The sequence below is a fragment of the Artibeus jamaicensis genome, unplaced genomic scaffold (assembly GCF_021234435.1).
Source record: "Artibeus jamaicensis isolate MK-2021 breed Jamaican fruit bat unplaced genomic scaffold, CSHL_Jam_final scaffold_1019, whole genome shotgun sequence".
Classification (NCBI taxonomy): Eukaryota; Metazoa; Chordata; class Mammalia; order Chiroptera; family Phyllostomidae; genus Artibeus; species Artibeus jamaicensis.
Genome location: NW_026522025.1, coordinates 18,161,267 through 18,186,936, shown reverse-complemented (window position 1 = coordinate 18,186,936; position 25,670 = coordinate 18,161,267). Strand labels below are relative to the sequence as shown.

General features: G+C 35.8%; 2 protein-coding genes across 11 annotated transcripts in view; one reads left to right on the top strand and one right to left on the bottom strand.

Moving 5' to 3' along the window:
- ANKRD13C (ankyrin repeat domain 13C) overlaps window positions 1-12,449 on the top strand; it is an 80,468-nt gene extending 68,019 nt beyond the window's left edge. For both annotated transcript variants that reach the window (XM_053655501.1, XM_053655500.1), the window contains exon 14: window positions 5,583-12,449. In XM_053655501.1, coding sequence (XP_053511476.1) covers window positions 5,583-5,713 — 131 coding nt within the window. In that variant the 3' untranslated portion in view covers window positions 5,714-12,449. The remainder of the gene's footprint in view (window positions 1-5,582) is intronic.
- The window catches only part of SRSF11 (serine and arginine rich splicing factor 11), a 45,950-nt gene continuing 32,215 nt past the window's right edge, over window positions 11,936-25,670 (bottom strand). For 3 of the 9 annotated variants that reach the window (XM_037145300.2, XM_037145301.2, XM_037145299.2), the window contains 6 exons: window positions 23,080-23,161; window positions 19,723-19,854; window positions 17,855-17,944; window positions 14,090-14,206; window positions 13,407-13,566; window positions 11,936-13,302 (listed from right to left, as the gene is read on the bottom strand). In XM_037145300.2, coding sequence (XP_037001195.2) covers window positions 13,105-13,302; window positions 13,407-13,566; window positions 14,090-14,206; window positions 17,855-17,944; window positions 19,723-19,854; window positions 23,080-23,161 — 779 coding nt within the window. In that variant the 3' untranslated portion in view covers window positions 11,936-13,104. The remainder of the gene's footprint in view (window positions 13,303-13,406; window positions 13,567-14,089; window positions 14,207-17,854; window positions 17,945-19,722; window positions 19,855-23,079; window positions 23,162-25,670) is intronic. The other 6 variants (XM_053655502.1, XM_037145303.2, XM_037145305.2 and 3 more) reach the window with 6 other exon arrangements.

Sequence of the window (25,670 nt, the reverse complement as noted above, 5' to 3'; positions counted from 1 at the left end):
CCAGTCAGGGCACATGCCTGGGTTGGGCCAGGTCCCCAGTGGGGGCCCACATAAGAAGCAACCAGACGTTGATGTTTCTCTCCCTTTAAGGAAAAAAGAAAAGATATATGCTTTGAAAGAGAATGGATTTCCTAGTTAACAATTTTTTAAATTTTGGTAATTACATGTTTTGATAATCATCTTCTGTCAAAATATATAAAGTGCCTAATGAGGGTTCTAATTCTACTTTATTTATTTATAAAGATTTTATTTATTTATCTTTAGAGGGGGAAGGGAAGGAGAGAGGAAGAGAAATATCAATGTATGGTTGCCTCTGGTGCATCCCCTGCTGGGAACTGGCCTGCAACCCAGGCATGTGCCCTGACTGGGAATTGAACCGTTATCCTTTGGTTTAAAAGCCCACGCTCAATCCACTGAGTTACACCAGCCAGGGAAAATTCTACTTGATTTAAATTAAATGTATGGTGTATCAGATACTTCATACAAGAGGGTGTGGGTAAACTTAATGATGCACTGTGATAATGTCTTTAATGTGAACTATGGAGACTAGATTTTAGGAGACTCTGAATTTCTGAATAGTGAAAGTGTTTCCAGAGTCAACATAACAGTCACTATTTATACATAAAATGATACTCATTCACTCTGTTTTCAAATATTTAAACTTAATTTTATCTTAAGCAGTGATCTTTAGAAATAGTATCTCTCTTTTTGTACATATTTATCTTCTTAACTGTCAGAAAACTGGCAACAAGAGATTGTTTAAAAGGTTCTTTTGGAGTTTAGGCTTATATTTAACATTCCTTTAAACTTTAGAGAGTATTCAGTATCACCCGTCAGTCCAGCTGTCAGACATTCAATGGGCGCTTGTGTGACAGGTGCTTTCTTAGGGATGTGAGACTAAAAATCCCTGCCTCCTGGTGTTTACATTCTACTGGGGGATAAAAATAAGCATATAGTAAATGTAAGCTTTATATAATCCCTCAGATATGTTTTATCTTGCTTCATTCAATATTAACTGCATCTCAGAATAATTAGGCCAAAATGCTTTATTCTCAGAAATAATGCTTTCATTGCTAAAAGTTAAATGACCTACTCTTACCAAAGTTGCAAAGCATTTTGTGGACTAAAATGGATTTGAAAGCATGTTTTCAAAATGTCACTAGATTCCCTTAAAAAAGCACTGGGATGTCTGCTTGACACCTTAATGTCTACTTGAAGAAATGGTTAGAAAACTAAAGCAATAAAGAGCTGTGTGTTTGACGTATGGATAGCAACTGTTATGTGAGCATTTCTGCAGAAGCATAAAATCCCACTGTAATTTTCTGTAGCTTGAAAATGGTTCAAATGTTGGACTCCTCCTTTCTAGGTACTTTAAGAGGCACAGTGACAAACTATAATAGAGAGCAGTAAAGGAATATATGAGATTCTCATACTTTTCAGACCCCATGTTCAATATATATATATAATAAATATTTTGATTATATGGAAAGGGAAGAAGCCTACAGTACTTCTTTGAAGGAATTTCTCTGATACAGCCCGTTCTTTTTTTTTTTTTTTTTTTAAGATTTTATTTTACTATTTAGAGAGAGGGGAAAGGAGAGAGACCAATGAGTGAAAGATACATTGATCTGCCCCTCTCACATGCCCACAACTGGGACCTGGCTTGCAACCCAGGCATGTGCCCTACTGGGAATCAAACAGGTGACCTTCTGGTCCACAGGCTGGTGTTCAGTCCATTGAGGAACATCAGCCAGAGCTGTAGCCCAACATTTTTTAAAAATATATTTTATAGATTATGCTATTGTCCCACTTTCCCCCCTTTATTCCCCTCTGCACTGCATATCCCCTCCCACCCACATCCTCCCCTTAGTTTATGTCTATGGGTCATATGTACAAGTTCTTTGGCTGCTATATTTCCTGTACTATTAACCTGCCCCTGTCTATTTTATACCTACCATTTATGCTACTTATTCCCTGTGCCTTTCCCCCCCACGCCCCCTCCATTCCCTGCAGATAACCCTCCATGTGATCTCCATTTTTGTGATTCTGTTCTTGTTCTAGTTGTATGCTTAGTTCATTTTTGTTTTTGTTGTTTTTAGGTTCCGTTTTTGATAGTTTGTTGTCATTTTGCTATTCCTATTTTGATCTTCTTCTTTTTCTTAGATAACTCCCTTTAACATTTTATATAGTAAGGGCTTGGGAATGATGAACTCCTTTAACTTAACCTTATCTGGGAAGCACTTTATCTGCCCTTCTAGTCTAAATGAAAGCTTTGCTGGATAGAGTAATCTTGGATGTAGATCCTTGCCTTTCATGACTTCACTTACTTCTTTCCAGCCCCTTCTTGCCTGTAAGGTTTCTTTTGAGAAATGAGCTGAGAGTCTTACGGGAACTCCTTTGTAGGTAACTCTCTCCTTTTCTCTTACTGCTTTTAAGATTCTCTCCTTATCTTTAATCTTGGGTGATATAATTATGATGTGCCTTGGTGTGTGGGTCCTTGGGTCCAAGTTCTTTGGGACCCTATGAGCTTCCTGGCCTTTCTGAAAGTCTATTTCCTTTGCCAGATTAGGGAAGTTCTCTATTATGTTTTCAAATAAGTTTTCAATTTCTTATTCCGTCTTTCTTCCTTCTGGAACCCCTATGATTTGGATGTTGGAATGGAACATTTAAAGTTGTCCTGGAGTTTCCTAAGCCTCTCATTTTCTACAAGTAACCTACAGAAAGGCAAGAAAGTGAAAAAAGAAAAAGGAAAGAAAATAAAAATGGCAGGCTTAAATCTTAATATGTAGATATTTTCATTAAATGTAAATAGTTAAAGAGACTTTAAAAGATAGAAATTGACAAAATGGATTTAAAAATAAGATTGAATTATATGCTGTCTTTAAGAAACGCTGCAAATATAATGATATAGGCAAATAGAATGTGAAAGAGAAATGGAAAGGAAGTATGAAAGGGTAACAGGACTAGCTGTATTATTACATAGAGTAGATTTCAGAGCAAAGAAAATTACCAGAGACAGAGAGGGGTATTATTTAATGATAAAATGGTCTATGCACAAAGAAGAAAAGCAATTCTAAATTTATATACACCAAACAGAAGATCTGTAGGATAGATGAAAAAAAAAAATAAAAGGAAAATTTAAAGACTTATAAATGACTTCAGCACCCTTTTTTTTTAATAGTTGATATAACTAGACAGAAAATTACCAAGGATGTAGAATAACCATACAACAACATACACCAAAAGCATTTATAGAACAGTCTACCCAACATCAGCAGAATACACGTTCTTTTTTTTCTTTTAATTAATTTATTCTTTTACTTTATTTATTTTTACTTTTAGTCCACTGCAGTTGTCCTTATTTCTCCCACCACTCTTCCCCGCCCCACCCCCACCCCCCACATTCATCCCATCCCCAACCCCGTTGGCTTTGTCCATGGCTCCCTTATACATGGGAGTGCACACTCTTCAAGTGTCCATGGAAACATATGCCTACATGGGCTCTATCCTGGGGCCGTAAGACAAACTTCAATCATTGTAGAAGAACTGACAGTCTTTCACAGTAGAATCAAATTAGATATTAGTGATAGAAAAATAACATGAGCATCTCCAAACACTTGGAAACTAAAGAACATTCTCCTAAGTAGTTTGTAAATCAGAAATGAAGCCTAAAGTAAAATAAAGGAATCTGTTGAACTAAGTGAAAATAATAAAATTGGAACATATCAAAATTTGTGGGATATAGCTAAAGCAGTGCTGAGAGGGAAATTTATAGTACCTGATGGATATACATTAGGAAAAGGGGAAAAAATGGGCCCTGGGGTATGTGGCTCAGTTGGTTGGAGCATTTTTCTGTTCACAGAAAGGTCCAGGTTCAATTCCTGGTTAGGGCAGATACCGGGGTTTCTGGTTTGGTCCCAGTCGGGGTGCATACAGGAGATGACTGGTGGATGTTTCTCTCTCACATCAGTGTTTTTTTCCCCTCTCTCTAAAATCAATAAAAAAAATATGTCCTTGGACAAGGATTTAAAAAAATAAAGTGTAAAAAATTTAAGGTCCTACCTCAAGAACTTAGAAAAAGAAGACCAAAATAAACCCAAAGCAACCAGAAGGAAGGAAATAATGGAGCATAGAAATAACTGAAAGAGAAAACTGAAAACATATTGACTAAGCCTGTGAAGCAAAGAGCAGGTTCTTTGAAAAGACCAATAAAAATCAACAGATTATTAGCAAAATGATAAAAGAGAAAAAACACAAAATACCAATACAAGGAATGAAACAGGATATCACCGCAGGCTTACAGAAACCAAAAGTATAGCAATTGCAGGAAGGAATAAAGGGGAAAACAGGTATTCAGAGCAGGAAGGAAGGAAGAAAGAAAGCTTTCTGCCTTTGCAAATGACATAATTCAATAAGTGGAAATCCCAAGATTCTACCAAAAAAATTAATAAGTGAGTTTAACAAAATGGCAGGGTACAAACAATAATCAGTCGTATTTTTCTTTGTTAACATGAACACATAGACACCAGAATTAAAAATTAATGATATTTATAATTGGTCAGGAAAAAAAAGGAAATATTTAGGTGTAAATCTAGGAAAAATGTGCAGTATTTGTATGCTGAAAATGATACAAACTGGTGGAAGTAATGGAAGATTTAAACAAGTGGAGAGGCATACCACACTCATGGACTTTCTGGTTATGCTACATTTTTTTATCTGCTAAAACTTAAGCCATAATATGTTACTACTCTGCTCACATCATCCATTGGCTTCCCATTTCATCCAGAGAGAAAGCCAAATACTTTTCCTGGACCCGGTGCTTTTTTTTCCTTCTGATTTCATCTGCTGCTAATCTTCCACGGACTCACGTGGCTGAAGCCACATGGGTCTCCTAGCTGTTCCCAGAATAAACCACTTTCTTTTTAGGGCTTTTGTACTTATTCTAGGAATTTTCTTCTTGTAAAATTTTTTCCTGGAAGGAATTTTCTTCCTTCCGGCAACTGTGGGATATTCTTATGTTTGGTCTTTGCTGAAAGGCCGCTTTATTAAGTTTTTCTTTGAGCACCCTCTTTAAGAACTCTTACCCTCAAACACTGGGACTCCCTATCTCCCTGCCATGCTTTAGTTTTTCTAGATATGTGGTGGGCACAATTACTTTTTTGCTTATTTGTTATCTCTGTCTCCCAACCAAAATGTAATCTTCATAAATACATGATGTTTTTCTTTTATTTACAGTTGTATAGTCAATGACTAAAACCTTTTCTGAAATATAGTATATATTTAGGCTTTGTGGGCCATTTGGTTTCTGTCACAACCACTGAACTCTTGGAGAAGATTGGGAAGCAGTTGGACCTTGAAATTTTGACGTAATTCTTGATGCTTTGTGTTTTTTTTTCCTCCTCACCAAATAGCCAAATCCTTCCCCCAGACACACACACTCAGTAATAAACATGTTAGAATTGGTCTGGTGCTTGGATAATTTTTTTTTATATTAAAGGAGTATAGATATCTCTAATAGTATTCTGTAGTGCTTAAGTAGATTAACATTTCATTTTACCATGTTATCATTGATTGTCCTCTAGATATACCTGTGTTTCCTACGATCACAGCCACTGTGACTTTTCAGGAGTTTCGATATGACGAATTTGATGGCTCCATCTTTACTATACCTGATGACTACAAGGAAGACCCGAGCCGTTTTCCTGATCTTTAACTGACGTGGAAAATGATGCCACCTAACCAAGGAAGGCAAGAGAGTGCAGAGACCTCACAAGCGAAGCAGAGTGGAAGGGACACGTACTTTCAGTGAAGAAAAGGGAATTACAGGAATTGACACATCAGTAATACGATATGAAATGGGCCTCTAAGAAGAATCTCAGCTAGTTTCCTGATGTGCCATTTTCAGTCTTTTTAAAAATATACATATTATAGTGTAATAGTTTGACACCTTAATGACCCTAAGTACTTCTTATGTAAAACAGCTATGAGTGCTGTGATTTGTTTTTAAAATTTTTACACTTCTTGTTGAAATATATATGCATATAAATATATCTATAGTTATATTTAAAACACTCCTGGACCATTAACATAAATTAAATGTCTTAAGAGATATGGAGTCCTTTTACACTTGTCATCTTATATTCAAGGTGACATTTATAAATATTCCTTCAAACTTTGTTTTCATAAAATGTAAACTATGTAACTTTATGTATAGTTCAGTAATTTGAATGTTTGTTCAATATAATGAACTAGAAAGGAATGCAATTTTCTGTAGATGAATGAACCAAATGGTACCCATTAAACAATTGCATATATATGTTGCAATACATTTCAGAAGGAGCGTTCACTCTGCAGGGAATAAGGTACCTCCTTTAGCACCTTAGTGCAATTCATTGTGGTGCTATTTGTTTTTACCTGAATTCTTTCTTCAATGGAAAATGTTTGTTACTAATCTTCCTTTCATAGAACTTCTATTTTTTTCTCTAAACTTGAGTTTTAAAGTCTTTTTTTGTGTTCATAATAGGGTATGGTCAGCATGCTTAAAGATAGTCCTTTTCCAAATCTCAGCACTTTAAAAGAATTCCAAAATTTTAAACTTGTTCCTAATAAGTACATATCATTCTGATTGTTTTGTTTTTAGTGGAATAAGGATGCGTGTCAGTTTTAAGCAACAACCCACATTTTGGACATCCCTACATATTTAATGCTTTCAAAGTTAGGTAAAAACATTTTTATATGCTAACAGAATTATATTTGTTATAAGTTGAATTCCAGAAATGTACACAAGATCGATAATTCCTACTGTTTATTTTTTTAAATCACAAAATATTTATTGGTTTTAATTTTCTTCAAAGTGTTAAAATCATGCATTACTCATTTTTGCACTTAAAATTTTTTCATGTTTGTTCCAAGATGGTTTAGTGGTCCAAGAATGAAAATAAATTAGGGAGAGTAATGTATAACAGTCATAATATGTTATGTTGTATTAAAGAAGTTAGCCTAAGAGATGATTTTAAAATGTATCCTGATTTTGTGTCAGAATGCATTTGTCAGGTTTTTTAGAGTGACCAGTAGTTTAAACTTTTTCCAGGATTTTAAATAATTTGAAAGAATTTAGAAACCTTTATTGAAAAGATTATTTACAAATCCAAAGCATCAATCATAAGATTTTTATAATAAACATCTTTAAAGCTGCATCTTACATGCTGATAACATATTACATTGCATATTTTGACATTGTATTAAATATATTTTATAATGAAGAAAAATAATCATAGTTAAAAATTCAAAGACCAATTACTTACTACCTGATGTGGGTCTGTTGAGTTTTGTGGAAAGAATTGGTAAACCCAGACTAGGTTTATTGAATACAAGTTGATCCCAATTATTTTGGGAATGCTTATAAATCAAGTGACTTAGAGATTGAATTACCCTGTCAGTGATTATGTGAGGTTTGAGACACTGATCGGCAGTCATCACTGTCATCACTGTCACTTTTAGGCTCTCTTACTTTGTGAGAATGATACACTTTCAGGAATAAACTATAGATTTTTAAAAATTAGTGCAGGCAACTTAGTGGGAGGAAAAAAACATGGTAAATTGCAACTTGGAATTTGTCAATGTCCTGAAAGCTGTGAATATTTTGCTGGGGTACACTGGAGATAGGAAAACTACTGAAAACTTTTGCACTTCGATTTTGTTTTTAACTCTTATCTTTTTCTTTCATAAAGAATAGTATAAAGAGATGATCCATTCCAAATGTCTTTTATTTGATCATAAAGGACAAACAAATGTCAGTATCTCTTATGATGGTAAAAACAAGGAAGTTATTAATGCAAATAAACTTTTCACATTAGACTTTTCAAAATGTGCCTTTTAATCCAGTTAATCAGTGAAGCTGTGTTTCAAGGAAGGAAAACACCATATATTTTAATAATTCCACATGAAGCGCTAAATTTTGTGATGTAGGTCCTTAAAATTGTATATGCCTTCTGACTGAAGAAAGGTTTAATCTTGGGGGACTATGAAATTGATCACCTTAAATGGCTATTTTGAAATGCTCGACATTCCTGCCACCAGTATCCAAAGGAGATGTGATTCTTGTCTTAAATAATTCCCTACAGACAATCTGCTTCAGTCTGTAGATACTCATAGGGAATTGTCAGAATTCATAAAAAGGAGGCATAAAGTAGGTGCTCTGATTATTGTGAATCCAGGAACATATGGTGGTCTGGAAATGAACACATTTTAGAGAAGAGCAGACAGAAGCTGAAAAACAATTTGGTTTGTTTCTTCTTAGCACTGGTATTGAGCCCCACTCATACTAATAGAAATGGGTGTTTATGTTGTTCGTGCAGTTTATAACTCCCACCTTGAGATCGGGGAGTGAGTAATGATCACTTAGCAACCCCTTCACCCTAGTTTTCACTAACTCGACAGCAGTGATCCTATCCTGTTTCAAGGGCACGGAAAAGGGCTGCAGTAAATATTTTCCGATTGAATTAAGGGTGCTTCCTTTTGCTCATTTATGTTACTGTTATTTGCAGTCAGCATGATTGAGAAAGTTGCAGTTAGGAAATCAGGTGAATTTGAAGCCCTGCCTTTAAAATTGAGAGAAGTATTGCTTAGTATGGAACACAGTATACCTCTGCTGTTAACTTGAGCAAAAGGTATCTTAACCATGTTTTCTCAAATGAACAAAATGCAGCCTTACCAAAGTTGCTCTATATGGAAACTGGAAACTGATGGTGAAACCTGCCCCAGTACACCACTTGTAAAGATAGCAAAATTAATCTTGCTAAAAGTTGACCATTTGCATACTGTGAATGAACAAACTACTTTTGCAAAGCCTTTTGTCAGAAATCTGGGGCAATAGTAAGATCTTAGATTGCCATCTAAAAATGTCATCTGAAGCATTAAATTGCATTTTCAGGTCACGTGATCCTTTTTACAGTGCTACCTAGTAATGAACTAAAATTATAAGCTCATTTTAGAATAGTACTTATGGTCATAATGGCACCTGTGGTACAGCTACGATTTCACTTGTGCAACAGCACCTGCCAATACATAAGCAAAATCTCCTAAGGGTTTTAAAGAAGGGTACTTGGCAGGCATTCCTGAATTTGATCATGTTTTGCAGGTGAAAATGACTAAAACAACAAAAAAATAAAACCCACCACTTATCTATACATTTCATAGTATTCTTGGTCCCTAAAGGTGGCTAACAGTGACTGACTGGGGTGCTTGAATGGAAATGAGTTGGTGGAGTTTTAGAGAGGTGAAGCCGAAATTTTGTAACTTACACACGTTGTGGCTTATCTGCTGGCCCCTTTGGGAAGAGGTGGAACCCAGGTCTGCAGTTACTCAGCACTTCATCTCCTCCTTCAGCCTCTGACTTATGGGCTAGGTATGTGTGCTTAGTTTCGTGACGAAGGGTCCTGGCTTCGAAGGGTCCTGGCTTCTGCTTTGTCACCCAGGTCAGAAACAATGAGACCAGACCTGAGATTCAGCCCATCCTTGGTTCCAGCTTGTGCATGTGGTTCCAACTTACCTCTCCATCTTCCCTTCCCAAATGCCTGTTGGCTTCAATCTCCAGTATCATGCAAAGACTATAAACAGCTTTGAGACCACTTAACCAGCTCCCATATTTAAGGTCAAATGACCTGTACCAAACCTTTTTGTTGTTTCTTTGATTGAATGCTGACTGGTCAGAAGTGCTTTTAATCTACAGGCTTGTGTTCCCAAACTTGATTTTTAAAGCAAGAGAATTGTAACATTCCATTTTTTGTGACTCTAGGCCTTTGATTTTTTATGCATAAATCATACTTTATTTAGCTAACTAGCTTTTAAGAAAAAGACATCATAACTAATTTGTGCCACTGGTTTAGTGATGGTGCACTGGGGAAATAACCTAAGTGACATTTTGAAAAGAACGTGAACATGTCACTTCCTAAATTATTTTTGAGGAACATCAGTTGAAAATGATGTCCTTATTCTGTGAATTCTTAGATTGCTGGTAATTAGTATATTCTTTTTGCCAAGAATTCCTAAATGAATTCATACAGTGAAAATGGTAGCAAACAGTAAAAGACTCAAAAATCTACAACTCTAGAATTAATCTCATTTAGAAACTACTTTTACTAATAAAGCTTTAGGAAGAGACATTCTGGGTGTTTCTTAGAAGTACCAATAGCATTTCCATTACATCCATTCTTCACCAAAGTAAACGCAACTGTATGTACTTGATTAGATAAGTATTATCGCTATCACAGGAATGAAATGCATCAGCTAAATTTGAGACAAAAAGGAACAAATCTCAAGTTGTTTAAAAGATGTCTGTCAATCTTGAAGCAGCATTGATCCTAAGCCTGTTAATCTTGAGCCCAAATGAGGATGGTGGTACTGTCTGCCAGAGGAAAAGTTGGCTTGTGAAGTCCCTATAGTAGCCATACCTGAATTTAACTGTTAAGCTGCAACTTCTGGTAAAATTAGTTTGTACTGTTCCAGTAGAAGCCTTGTTTGTAAGTACCCAACATCAACCTATCTTCCACACAAATATACTGTAATCACTGCCTAGAAACTTACTGAAACTCATCTTTACAAAAATGAAAAGGGGTAACATGGCCTTTTTAGTCTTAGCTGTGTAACATTTATCGTATTGCTTTGGCTAAAATCATTACCTCCAATTACCCTCCAATTACTCTTATTTTGAAAAGCTCCATAGCAGGTACCATTTTTATTGACCCAGGCAACACAGGCCCCCACATTTTAATTCCTAACTACCAACTACATTGCAAGGTAGGTACCAATCCTGTTTTATAATTAGGAAAATGAACATAATGCAGGTCTCCCCGCCTGTAAATAAAACTGAATCTCATGACCAGACTCTTACACAGTCACTACCTTTTATTCACTCCTGAAGGAATTAAGCAAATAGGACAAACACTTTTTCTAACAAAACCACCTTTATTTTTTAATCGGTTACTACTAAATACAGAGCAAAACTCAAGTGTAGAGGCAGTGTTCACTTGACCTCAGCTGATTATCTTGTGAAGGCCTGTGCCTGTCCAACTCTAGTCTTGTGCATAAAATGTTCACAGAAAAAGAACCTTAAGTATGGATTCCCTTCACTATGGTATCTTGGATCAGTGGCACTATTTTATAGCCAAAAATTTCTTAATCCCTTTTGAAAAGTATATTTGTATTCATTGATCAAAAGTGAGGAAAGACTGAGTAATATTAGGTTTTACTTGTTTTTGCTTTATAAAAATGGCAACATCATTATGGTTCAACCTTTATTTACTAAAAAAGATTCCTAAGTTTAAGTAAATGTCATTTGCTATCAACTGTTTTAAAATGATTATTAGGATCATTACTAGAACTTTTTAGACAAAATTCCTTTTGATAAAATCTTTAAAAAGTTACTACAAACTGTAAAAACAACACTGCTTTTCTATATGGCATTTCAATTTTAAAAGTTAAAAAATTACCAAACTTGGATAAAAACTATACTTCCAAGTTTCATTTTCCCCCAAACCCCAGCTACTCTAGTCCTACTCGTGTCATAGATGAATATACTATTCAGTACTGTACAGTCAGTACACACCATTGACAGTTGCTACACTGTTTTAATAAAGGCAGATTATCTCACTGAAAATATAAATTTACTAGATACAGGTGGGATCATTCATTTATCCTGAAGTTCTTTGCTTTACTGAATCCTTACACCCAAAATATGAGGACTGTACACTAAGAGACTGTTTTAGATAGATACTAAATCAACTTTGACAATTTTGATGGCAACTAATCACTACAGTAATAGCTTTTTATCATATGTAAGTATGTAGATTGAAAGGGGAATTTGTAAAATGAAATGAGGTAAATGTCATACATTCAATAACTTGTAAATAAATACAAATACAGTTTTACAGGAAAATGAACATAAATTTAAGGGTTTTATTATCAAAGTCTTGTAAAACAATTTCAGAAACTGTACATCAACGTGGCACAGACTGTAGCCTACTCTTGTTTTTACTGCACAAAAGTGAAGCTTGAAACTCCTGTAACTAAGAGAACAGTTGCCATACTACTATGCATTTAACATGGAATCACTGTGGGCATAGGATTACTACTGCAGTAACACTAACACAAATTTACTGGTTTTATACAACTTGAGCTCAAATAAAAAGTACATTATCAAGTACATTTTAAAAGCATATGAAGGTCAATTTAAAATGCACTACCCCTTTTTTCCAACACATATTAAAACAAATTAATAAAAGTGGAAAATTGAAAATCAGGACGAGAGATAATTTTCCTTTATAGATGGACTCTGGACAGCTTTCACTGATATAGGTGTAAAATAAATTATTTCAGGAAAAAAATTCCGAAACACCGTATGAAAAAGTATACAACTCTACTTCAAAATATGCTATTTACTCACTGCCAAAGACAGTTTCTTTTGAAATCTTGTTTCTGTAATGAAAGCCGAAGCAGCCATCAAAAAAGGTTAGTGCATAATATAACCTTTCGAAGTTAAACAAAAGCCACAAAAATTCAGCCACAAGGCTTAAAGGATTATCTATTCAAATACTTATTTCCAGATGTAACTATAAGGATGTTAATTTGTCATGCCAACAAACAAGACCATAAGTAGATCCATCATGTTGGAGAAGTTTTAATGACATTAGGATATTCCTGCCACATTAACATGCAATCAGTGCATTCCCTACATGGCTCTATTACGGCAATGAATCAAATTCTAGAAATACTATAAGTGAACTTACTTAAAGGAGATCATACAACTAAAACAATCCATGCCTGCTGTAGATGCATGCAGCTTTTCATCTTTGTTACAAAGCGGCACCAGAATAGTACAACTGTGTGGTTACTCAATCAGATTTCACCATGTCAAGGACTGGTTACCCATGTCTCATTTTCTAAAAGCTTTTGGATGTAAATAGTATGAACATCAGGAGCTTTATAACCATTTGTAGTTCAGAGCTGTATACATCTAAGGTTTGAGATGAACAAATACAGCATTAAGAAATCACAAAGGAATGACACTGACGCATGTGTACAGCTGGACTCCCAAGGAAGCTACCTTCAGTCACTCATATCCATGTCTTCCTCATGATGATCATCCCCGTTCACTTTGGATTCTCTTAGTGCGTCACCAGTTCCCTTTTCCACAGAACATTCTTTTGTTTTAGGGGAACCTGTTTCTGTTGGTTTTTTCTCCTCTTTCTTCTCTTTCTCGCTGTCATACCCTTGTTCCTCTTCATCGTAATCCCGTGTAACCTGCTTTGCCAAGGAGAATAATAAAAGTAAACGTCTTCACAGAAAAATCACTTCTTAAAGTATTAGCACCACCCAAAACACCAAAATAAATTAGTTTGTAGACATACTTTTACATCTTTGTCACTCTCGGATTTTCTTTCCCGATCCTTTTCCTTTTCTTTACTTTTCTTCTTTTTGCTTGTTGATCGTTCTCTTTCATCTCTGCCTCTTTCTTTGTCTTTATCTTTCTTCTTCTCTTTTTTATGCCTAGAATAACAGTAAAATGTTCTCAAAAAAAAAAAAAAGACGCTTTAAAGGATACACTTGGAAGTTTTGCCTGCAAGCATAGCATTAAGTTTAAACTTGTTTAGATGCTGAGCTTGACCCAGTTCACATGGTGTAAAGAAGATATCAGAGCCCTAGCCGGGTAGCTCAGATGTTCAGAGCACTGTCCCAATATGCCAAGGTTGAGGGTTTGATCCCGGATAAGGGCACATACAAGAATTAACCAATAAATGCACAATTAAGTGGAACAACAACAGAAATCAAGGTTTCTCCCTGTTCCTATTCTTAAAATCAATCAGTTAAAAATTAAGAGGATGGCACACATACATTTTAAAAACACGGGATACATGCTATGAACAGCAAGATTAATTTGGTAACAGGTCTAAAATGCCCAATCCTCAGCAGTGTTTATTATAATTCAGTCTCAAGTCATAAAAGGAAAATAAAAGCACATTCATAAGTATTTTTCTCAAAAGTAAATATCTGAAAAATAGAAAGAATAGATCTAAACCATTAACATTCTTACCTCCTAGGGGAGGGTGAGCGAGACAGTTTTCTTTTCGGAGACCTAGGCTTTTTAGGAGACCTTGTGCCACTGCGACTTCTTCGTCGTCGTCTCTCTCTACAACCACAAATGTACAAGCTAGACTTTAAAATGCAGACACATCACAACAGATGGGTCTATGATAGAGCTCCATTAGAATCTCTGACAACAGGGTTGTGATAATGAAACGCCCGTTTTCAAGTACTATTTTGAGCCAAAGATTCAAATTAATAATAATAAAGCACAATTTTTAATCACACTCTGTGCCTTTCCTTTAATGCCCTCAAGACCCCTAATTTCCAGCAGTTCTTCTTAAAGACATTATATTATCAACATCAAGATTACAACTACAATACAGAACTCTCACTCAAAACTGTCAGATATCAAGTTGAATGGCAGCCTGACGATTATGAAACAAAAGAAACTACATCCACCCAGACTGGTAGGAGGAGTGGGGATGTGGAACAGGCTGGTTCCACACCCACATATGGTAAATAAAAATTTGGAGGGATGTCTGAGGAGTGAGGAGTCCCAGCTCATACCAGGCTCCACAGCCCAGGGTTCTTCCAATGCCAGGAAGGTAAGTCCCTATAACTTCTGGCTGCAAAAACCAGCAGGGATTGAGTCAGTGGAAGAAACTTCTGGAGTCCCGGGCAGTTCCTCTTAAAGAATCCATATACAGCCTTACTCTGTCCAGGAAGCACAGAGTCCCAAACAAGATGGGTGCAATGAGGCCCACTACTTCCTCATTCCCTCTAAGCTCTAGCGCCAGGGTAGCAACTTGAAAGGCACCAGTGGTACACAAGGAGGAACTAAAGTGTCTGGCATCAAGGTGATAGCTGAGGACAGTGTTTTCTCAGGCAGAAATGTAGACAGAGGCCATGGTCCCTTTTCTGAGCCCTCTCCCCACAAAGCCAGCAGGCAGGCGCCATATTTGAGACTATCAACCTGGTCAAAATAAAAGTAAAACCCCATACTTTCATTTGTCTAGTTTCTATAGGAGCCCCCTCCCTTTAAAACTTCACAGCACTGTGTGAAAACCCACCCTGCCATAATCCCCACCCCAGGTCCTGGAAACATTACACACAACTTCATCTATCAAACATTTATTGTGTTTGTCAGGGCTGTATACCTCATACTTTTTGTAACTTTTTTGTGTAATGAACAGATACCCTGAATTTCCTAGATGGAAGAGATGTTTTATATTTGTATGTCCCTTGACAGAGAAGCACAACTGCAAACACATAGTAAGGTATTCAATAAGATCTCACAGAATATGCCACAATTTTAGATGATCCAATAATTATGCAGGGGAAGGTGCTTATGAACAATAAGTACATTAAATGATGCGATAGGAAAAAAAGAGAAAGCATTCAGTTTTTAAGCTAAGAAACATGCACATAGCTCAGCAAGCACATCCAATCTTTCACAGCCTTCTGTCACCTGCCGTTTACACTTAGCTTGGCATTTTCTTGAGCATCTTATCAGGTTTCGTTTTCTTTTTTAAATAGTTAGTCCTCCACATCTGCACATTTCACACTCAAAGATGCAGAGGGCTAACTATATGCATTATTTGATACCATTTACTATAAGGATATTGAGCTTTCTAAGATTTTGGTATCCATAGGGGATCCCAGAACCTACCTGGGGGACAGCTGTATTTACCTTTTAGGAAAATATTCCTCACCATGAAAAGGAAGCCCATACACTTTGGCTATCACATCCCAACCATTAATCTACTTTCTGTCTTTATAAACTTACATATTCTGGACATTTTGTATAAATGGAATCATATAATTTATGGTTCTCTGTGACTGACTTTTGTCATCTGGCCAGTTCTCAAGGTTCATCCCTATTTAACATCCATTAGTACTTTCTTCTTTCCTATTGCTTGATACTTCATTGTATAGATATAACACTTTGTTTACCCATGTTAACGAACATTTGGGTTGACTTTTTGGTTATTAGGAATAATACTGCTATGAAAATTTGATGTACAGGGTTTTGTGTGCAATGTTTTCTTTTCTCTTGGGTATATCCCTAGAAGTGAAACTGCTGTGTCAAACAACTGTATTTAACTTTTTAGGGAGTGCCAACTGTTTTCCAAAGTAGTTGCACCATTTTACATTCACATCAGCAACATACAGTCTCAGGCTCTCCATATCCTCACCAACACAAGTTATCATCTGCTTTTTTTATTATAACCATCCTACTGGGTATGAAGAGGAAAAGGGAGGGAGAAAGAAGAAAAGAAACATCAATGTGTGGCTGCCTCCTGAATGCTCCTGACTAGGAAAAGAATTGGTAATCCTTTGGTTCACTGGTCAGCACTCAATCCACTGAGCCACTCCAGTCAGGGCAAGAAGTGGTTTTGACTTGCCTTTCCCTGATGACTAATGTATACCTTTTCATGTTTATTGGACACTTGCATATTGGACGGTTCCCTGGAGAACTGTCAATTTTTAAAACTGGGTTGTATTTCTATGATTGAGTTATAAATAATGATACTTTACATTTTCTAGATATGAGTCCCTTTTTCAGATATATAATTTACTATTTTCTAGCAATCTGGGTTGTCTTTATTTTCTTTTTTTTTTTTTTAAGATTTTATTTATTTATCTTTAGAGGGGAAGGGAAGGAGAGAGGGAGAGAAACATCAATGTATGGTTGCCTTTCGTGCGTCCCCTGCTGGGAACTGGCCTGCAGGGAACCTGCCTGCAACCCTGGCATGTGCCCTGACTGGGAATCGAACCGCGATTGTCTGGTTCGCAGGCCCATGCTCAATCCACTGAGCTACACCAGCCAGGGCTATTTTCTTGATAGTATTCTTAAAAACACAAAAGTTTTTCATTTTGATGACCTCCACAATTTTTACCTTTTGTTGCTTATACCTTCAAAGCCATATGTAGAAAAATCACTGCCAAATCAGGTCATCAAGATTTACTTCAGTGTTTTCTTCTCAGTTTCAGTTTCGGGTTTTACATTTAGGTTATTCAACATTCTGAATTAATTTTTGTACTAGAATGAATCTCTTAGCATTTAATAAACAAGGTGAGAAAACAAACACTGCAGCAAAATGTGTAGTTTGGAAGACAATGAAATTAAGTATGGCCAGCCTTCACTAATTTCATATAAATTCCAATGTTCAGTGTGAAAAACATATTCCTGTGGAGTAAAGTGTGCAACATTAAATCTTCACACTATGGCAGGTAAAAGACAGAAATACAACTCTAAAAATGATACAAATGATAACTGTTTCCCATTGTTTTATCAATAAACCACTACATATGGGGGGAAGTTCTTGAGTAGTAACATGTTGATGTTTTAAGTATGACATACTCAATAAATTTAACGTAATGATTCAAATCAGGATGTGAAATGAATATAGCAAACATAAAAACTGACCTCTGTTGAATTCTATGTTATTTCAAATATACTCTACACATCATAAATATTAATAACAAGATGAACTTTAGGTTATTCTTCACAAACTGTCTCTAAAAATTGTTAATAATAAAGCATGTACAGGGATGGGCAAAAGTAAGTTTACAGTTGTTCATACAGAAAATAACAATTAGGAAATAATACAAGAATAAACTGTGTTTTGCTCACTCACAGGTGTAAACCAACTTTTTCCCACTCCTGAAGATACTGCAAAACATTTAATGTTCATAGTATATTGTATATTGCAGTATATCCTTGCAAACAAAGTTTTTAAAAAAATGGCAAGAATTCACAATGTCTTACCTGCTTGCACTTCTGGACCGTCTGGCTGTGCTATAACTTTTTGGTGGTGTTTTGGAACGTTTCTTTTCTTTGTCTTCTTTCTTTTTGTCTCTAATGAATGAACAAAATTTATGAATGCATTAGAAATTTCAATTAATATCAATTTATACAGTGCTACAAATAAAAACAAAAATACTGTGAGACCTAATTCCATTTTTAAAGTATGAATGTTATTCTAATAAATACTATATAGAAATGTAATCCGAGGGGCATTATTTGAGGTAAAAAATTATTTTTGAAAAATCCTATTTTCTACATAAAACTTTTCTCCAATAGAACAAAGTAGACCGATGAGATAATGATAAAGGGTATTGAAGAATTTCTTGGTTGTCTGGCATAAACACCCACAGTTTTAATAATTATCTCTAGGTTCTTCCTTCAACCATCCTTTCTCTCAACTGATTTGTTTCCTAACCTACCATTGCTCTATGTCCTCTGGATCAGGCCCAAATGCCTAGGTGTGGACAATAAATCTTCCTGTTCATTTGTCTTCTTTTTTTTTAACCTCATTTCCTGGTCTTCTTACACCAAAACACTTGTTATTTCAATAATTCATGCTAAGTCTAACAACATTCTCTACCTGAAACCATGCCTCACTCACTGGATCCAATCAAATCTATCTCAAATTAATACTAATAAGTCACTTCTCAAATGAGCCTTTCAACATCACTAACAATCACTTCTTATGTACATTCATCCTTTTACTGGTATAAAGCTAGGTGAGGAAAATAATGACTAATTCCTCTTTATATGATAGATGCTTTATTAAGGAAGCTTATTTGTTTGACTGAATTAAGAGATGACCCACTCTGTAAAACATGACTAAAAACCCTGTTACACAATGAACATTCAGCAAAGCTATCCTGGAATTTATGGTTCTAGCTGAATAATGTTTACCAAGAATAAATTTTGTTGGCCCCTGTTGTCCTTTATTACATAATTAAATACATAAATTGGTGAAGTAGTATAAAAAACTGCTTCTAGAAAAAAAAGGCAAAAATTTTAGGAAGAGGTATAGGACTGTTGTGAAACTATGTGTGACAACTATATAGAGGAAAAAAGCAACTAGGCATTTTTCCAGTGACAGAGCTCTCTTGCCACTATAAAGCGGTTTCAAAGACTGGTTTGGTATTTGTTACTCAAGGCTACACATACCAATTTAAAAGGTTTCAAAGACTGGTTTGGTATTTGTTACTCAAGGCTACACATACCAATTTAAAAGGTTTTTGCCTTAAAAAAAAAACACCTGATTTTTGAATTCATGTTAAAAGTTAAAATGTTAGGGTGGAGATATTTGTTTTTTAAATAAATCCTCACTTTAACTCTCTACTGGTCCCAAATCATGGGATAAAAGTCTAACTATGATTTAGTTTCTGGCATATAATGAATTTTAATAAATATTTTTAAAAGTACTTATGATGACATGTATAAAGATAATTAAAGCATGGTTGACTATGATAAACTCTTTGGCATCCCATGAGGAATGGCTGGTAGCACTAAACCGATCCTTAGTGGTGGCTGAGTGCAAAGAGGAAATGAAGGTAGCAGGAATTCTTAGCTGTCTTACTACAAAGAAATCTTACCTAGGTTTTCAGCTATAAGTAGAAACCTCAGGTTTACAAAGGAAACTAGAATACAAATGTGACTTACTATAACAATATAAATTTAATGTAATAATACAAATAGGGATCCCAAATGCATCCTGTTAGCCTCATCAAACTTTATGAAGTTTCTTTCCCATTAACACCTCTTGTCATTAAGTAGCATAGTATTTGGGGTCTTGGGAACTCTAAAATGTCTCACCCAGTATTTATTAACTGTCTGTGTACCTGGTTTTTGATGTGCTCCTTGACCTTCTACCTCTCTCTCTGGAATGAGATCTTCTCCGTCTTGGACTTTTGGATCGTCGCCTACTTCTTGACTTAGAATGTGATCTCCTTCTCGATCTGCTTCTTGACCGCCTAATGAAAGAAAGCCAATATATATAGGTAAATGTAAAAAGACTAGTCCTGTTTGTGACTATTTCATATAGCATCAGGTAAGACTCATCAGATATATGAACTAACCATCAAGAAATGAGGATCATTTCCTTCCAGGTGCTGCCACTCTTTATTCCATGCAATGAACATTTTTGCTACCCTAGATTTATGTAATACCTTTTGTTCAACCTGTCAAACTATTCTTATACCCAATGAAACTACAATACTGAACTTAAAAAAAAAATACTGCTAGAGGAAAAAACAAAACAAAAAAAGATACACCTTTCACATTATGTAGCATTTCAGAATGTTCTTATTTGATTCCTTACTATTGCAGGTTAAATCTATCACTTACCAAACATTTAATATATATATGCCAAAAGGTTGTGGGTTTGATCCTTAGTTGGGGTGGACACAAGAAGCAACTGATTGATGTCAGTCTCCCTCTCTCCTCAAAACCAATATATATCCTCAAGTGAGGAATTAAAAAAAAAAAAACAAAAATAAGAAAAAGCACTAGTAAAGAACCAAAAAAAAAAAAAAAAGCTATGAGAACAATGACCTAGAAGACTAGAATTCTTAGTAGTATCAACACTTCACAAAAGTCAGTATTTTGAACAAAGAAAAAGGACTTCCTCAGGTGGATATGAGAAAGTATTAGGTAAAGATATGAAAAAGTGTGCAAAAACTTGAAAGCATAAAGAAGAGGTTATGTTCAGGCAAGCAGTACTGTAGTTAACTGTTTTGGGGTGGTAAATAACAGGTGTGAAAAGAAAAGTTAGACTGATTAAGTAAAAAACCCTGAATTCCTTACTGGTTTTATTTAACACCTTGAGACCAACAGGGAACTTCTCGAGGTTTAAGAGTTGTAACATGATCCTGTCTTGGGTTTATAAAAGACACCTTTAAGAATAAGATAAGCTGAAGGAAGGTGGTAACACAAAATAAGATAGATAAGCCCGATAGGCCAATCACTGTTAGTATTTTGCTATGGAATGAATGTCCCTCCTAAAATTTGTATACAACACCCAATCCCCAAAGTGATAATTTAAGGTGAGATCTTTTGGAGGTGACTAGGTAAAGAGGGTGTAGCTTTCCATGAGTAGAAGTAATGTCCTTTTGAAAGAGAGCTTAGAGACCCTTTGCTCATTACCATTTGAGGACACAGCAAAAAGATGGCCCACTATAAATAAGTAGGTCCTCACAAGACACCAAATTTGCCAATACTTTGATCTTGGACTTCTCAGCCTCCAGAACTGTGTATAAGCCACCCAGTCTACAGAATTTCTACTATAGCAGCTGCCTAGACAAAGATACTGGCCAAGAACTGACCTGATAATGTTACGGGGTCCATGAAGTCAAAATTATTTTCAAAATAACAGAAATATTTGCCTTTTTTTCACTGTGTTGACATTTGCGTTAATGGTACAATAGCAATGGTGGTGTGAAAGTACTGGCAATTCCTTATCACAAACTAAGTTAATGGCAACTGAACTGCCTTAGCAGACACTGCATTCTTCACTGCCACTTGTAGTAAGCACTTGAGGTAAAAGAAAAAACAAAAACATTTCCACAAGGGATGTCTTTGATAAAGCATTAACACGTATTATGTAACTTGTCACAAGTCCTACTAAAGCAGTTTTATTATTTATTGTTGAGTAGTTAATATTAAATCTAGTCCCTTGAGCAATATCCTGTACAAGTAAAATGGCAAGTATAGATGGATCACTCCTGATACTAAACTTTAATGGCTCTAACAAAGGAGGCAATTTTGGACCAAATTTTGAGCTTAATCTGTCTTGTCCATGAAACATCACCTTTACTTAAAAGAACTGGTAAACTATGGTTGTTCAGACTTGGGTATTTGGCAGCCACTTTCTTGAAAAATGAATGAATACTATCATTTCCAGGGAAAAACCTCAATTTGTTGCCAATAATAAAAATCTGAGTTTTCAAAGAGAAAATTTTGGAAAACTTGAACCCACTATTGTGAATGGACCTCATTTTCTGATGAGTTTGGTGGTGGTAGCACTAAATGTCAATTTTTTTTTGTTATAGCAAAAATGTGTCAACATTTGAAAACTTGCATAAAGCAATGAGTTACTATCTTGCAAACCACCAATGCACAATTTTGCAAAAGTATGTTGGGAAGAAAGATCCATTCAAAGTGTTAAGGAAGATCAATAGATCTTCATGTAACACTGTATGAGAGGTTCCTTTATGGTTTCAAATTCCCCATTGCAACTGTCTTTTAAGAAACTATCACTTGTCAAATTTTATTGCTAACCAAAGAGCAGTGATTACAATTTACCTGAAGACTATAAAATAACTTGTCTTTTCTAGCTATGTTCACGTGAAGCCATTTTCTCTACGTAATAACCAAAATATACTGTAGTAAGTTGAGTGTAAAATCCTGTCCATATGGTAAACATCAAAGACATTTGCAAAAAAGTAAAACAAAGCCACTCTTCTAATTTTCTTTAAAAGTTTAGTTTCAAAGCTGTGTGAATATGAGTGAGTTTACTGTCATTTTTAAGTGGTAGCTTTAAATTTTAATTATGGCTTACATAAATACCTATAACCAATGTAAACACTATTTAGGGTTCTCAAACTTTCTATTAAGTATAAAGGTCCTAATACCAGCAAGGCTGAGAGCCACTAGTCTAAAGAACCTTATAAATTTATACAAAATATCACGTGGAAAAGAGAATAAACTTAGTCTTACTCTTGGCAGGATAACATTATACTATCAGTACACCTAATATAAAAACAAAAACCCCTCAAAATAACAGTACACAAATCACTTGTGTGATTTGCAAATAAATATTCATGTATTAGAGGGATAATGTGCAGGCTACATGATGACCTTCCAACTTAAATCTTAGGAGAGGCCAGTGAAAAGCCAAAACTAGAATTCAAAAGTTTGAAGTGCAGTTTTTCTCACAGCACTAATTCAGGTTAGTGCCTAAGCCCCAGCACCTTCCTCCTACACCTGAATATTCTGGGGTTTAAAGTATCAATCTTCTATATTAGCCCATACCCTTTTTCCATTTTATATATGTGAGAACACTTATTCAAACACTTTGCTAACAAACAGTTTAACCAGGAGCTGCTAGACAAACTGAGGCAGCAAATTAAGAAGGATGTGACATGTAGATATGACCTTTGTCTAAGGCACAACTGAATACCAAAAGCAATCAATCTAACCTGTGCCTAGAAGATGAGGGAGTCCTCCTTCTCCTAGAGCGTGATCTCGATCTTGAGTGCCTTCGTTTTTCTTCTTTTTTGTCTGGATTTAAAAGAAAATAAAATCCCAGATTTTAAAATCACCAAATAGATTACTTCCACTCAGGAATTTATCTAACAATTTCTTTATCTTAATTTTCAGTGTTACATATAATACTCGAACATTTCAAGTGATCATTTTACAATCAAAATGTTGAAATTTACTGAAAACTTACACTGGGTTTTGGAAGATCCAAATTAGACTTCTGATTTTCAGCTAGTCAAATTGCAGATTTCATGTTTAGACTTAGGAAGCTACCAAGTGTTGTCCATAAAATAATATATGAAAAACGTTATCTTGCTGGCCCTATGGCTCCATCTTGGAGGCTACACTTTGCCTCCTTGCACAACCAAAAGGACAACAGATTTTTAAAACAACAACAAAATAACCGGAACTGTGAGAAAATTAAACTGTATGGATATCTGACAACCAAGGAGTTTAAAGAAGAAACATTCACATCCAGATGGGTAGGAGGGGGGGAGATGGGCACCTGGAATGGAGAGGACATGTGGGGCAAGGTGGCAGCTGGAGGACTGGGGCAGGTTGAGGCAGCAAATGGTAGTCCCACACTTGTGTGCAGATAAACCAAGAAGAACTGGAGCGAGAGACCGACTGCGCAACCCAGGGTTCCAGTACAGAGAAATAAAGCCTCAAAGTCAACGACTGAAAACACTTGTGGGGATTGAGGCAGCAGCCTCACAGGATAGTTTGTTGGAGAGACTCACAGAGTCCTAGAATGTACACAAACCTGCCCACCTGGGAATTAGTACAAGAGCCCAATTTGTTTGCTTGTGGGTAGCGGTGGAAGTGACTGAAAGCCAGCTAAGAGCTGAGCAAGAAGCACTGTTCCCTCTTGGGTCCCTCCCCCACATACAGCACCACAATGCAGCTACTACACAGGTTGCCCCACCCTGGCAAATACCTAAGGCTCCTCCCCTTACTATATAACAAGTGAGCCAAGACAAAAAAATAAGGCCCAAATGAAAGAACAGATGAAAGCTCCAGAAAAAATACAAGTGACAAAAAGATAGTCAATCTATTAGACGCATGGTTCAAAACACTCGTAATCAGGATGCTCAAAGAACTAATTGAGCTTGGTTGCAAAATGAAGGAACAAATGAAGGCTACCCAAAGTGAAATAAAGGAAAATGTACAAGGAACCAATAGTGAAGGGAAGGAAACCAGGACTCAAATCAACAATCTGGAGCAGAAGGAAGGCACAAACATTCAACCATAACAAAATGTGGGGAGGCCTAGGAACCTCTGGGACAACTTTAAATGTTCCAACACCCAAATCATAGGGGTGCCAGAGGAGAAAAGAAGGACCAAGAAACTGAAAACTTATTTGAAAACATAATGACGGAGAACTTCCCTAATCTGTCAAAGGGAAATAAACTTTCAGGAAGTTCAGGAAGCTCAGAGAGCCCCAAAGAACTTGGACCCAAGGAAGTACACACCAAAGCACATCAGAATTATATCACCCAAGATTAAAGATAAGAAGAGACTCTTAAAAGCAGTATGAGACAAGGAGATAGTTGCCTACAAATGAGTTCCCTTAAGACTCTCAGCTGATTTTCTCAAAACAACAAACAAACAAAAACATTACAAGCAAGAAGGAGCTGGAAAGTAGTATGTGAAGTTGTGAAAGGCAAGGACATACATCCAAGATTGCTCTAGCCAGCAAAGCTTTCATTTAGAATGGAAGGGCAGATAAAAGTGCTTCCCAGATAAGATCAAGTTAAAGGAGTTCGTCATCCCTAAGCCCTTACTACCTGAAATGTTAAAGGGACTTATCTAAGAAAAAGAAGATAAAAAATATAAATAGCAAAATGACAACTCACAGCTATCAACAATGGAACCTAAAATAACAAAAATAAAAATGAACGAAGCAAACAACTAGAACAGGAACAGGATCACAGACATGGAGGGTTATCTGAGGGTAAGAGGGTAACGGGGAAAAGGCACAGGAAATAAGAAGCATAAATAGTACGAAGAAAATAGACAGGGGCAGGTTAAGAATAGTATGGGAAATGGAGAAGCCAAAGAACTTGTATGTACGACCCACAGACATGAACTAAGGTGGGGGAATGATGGTGGGAAGGGTGGGTAGAGGGAGGAGGGGAATATAGGGGAGAAAAAACCAAGGCATTATAATAGCATAATCAATAAAATATATTAAAAATAAAGCAAATAAAGAAATATATATAGATATAAAAAAAGAAAGAAAAAGATTAAATTTCTCACCCTTTATTCTTCAGGTTTAGAAATAAGGAATCCCTTTTCCACCACTAGGTTTACTTTCCCAATATAACATTTCCCCAACATTCAAATTTTAATTTTTCATGTTTATGTATTAATAACAGCTCCCCAACCAACACTCAACTACAAAACAAATGTTTAATAATAAATACACATTTTAAACTCTAGGTTTACCAAAAATGTTCCTTCTTTCTTCACCACTTAATGAGTCTTTGCTAAATAAATAAATTCATGTGTATTTGTATCAAAGTGG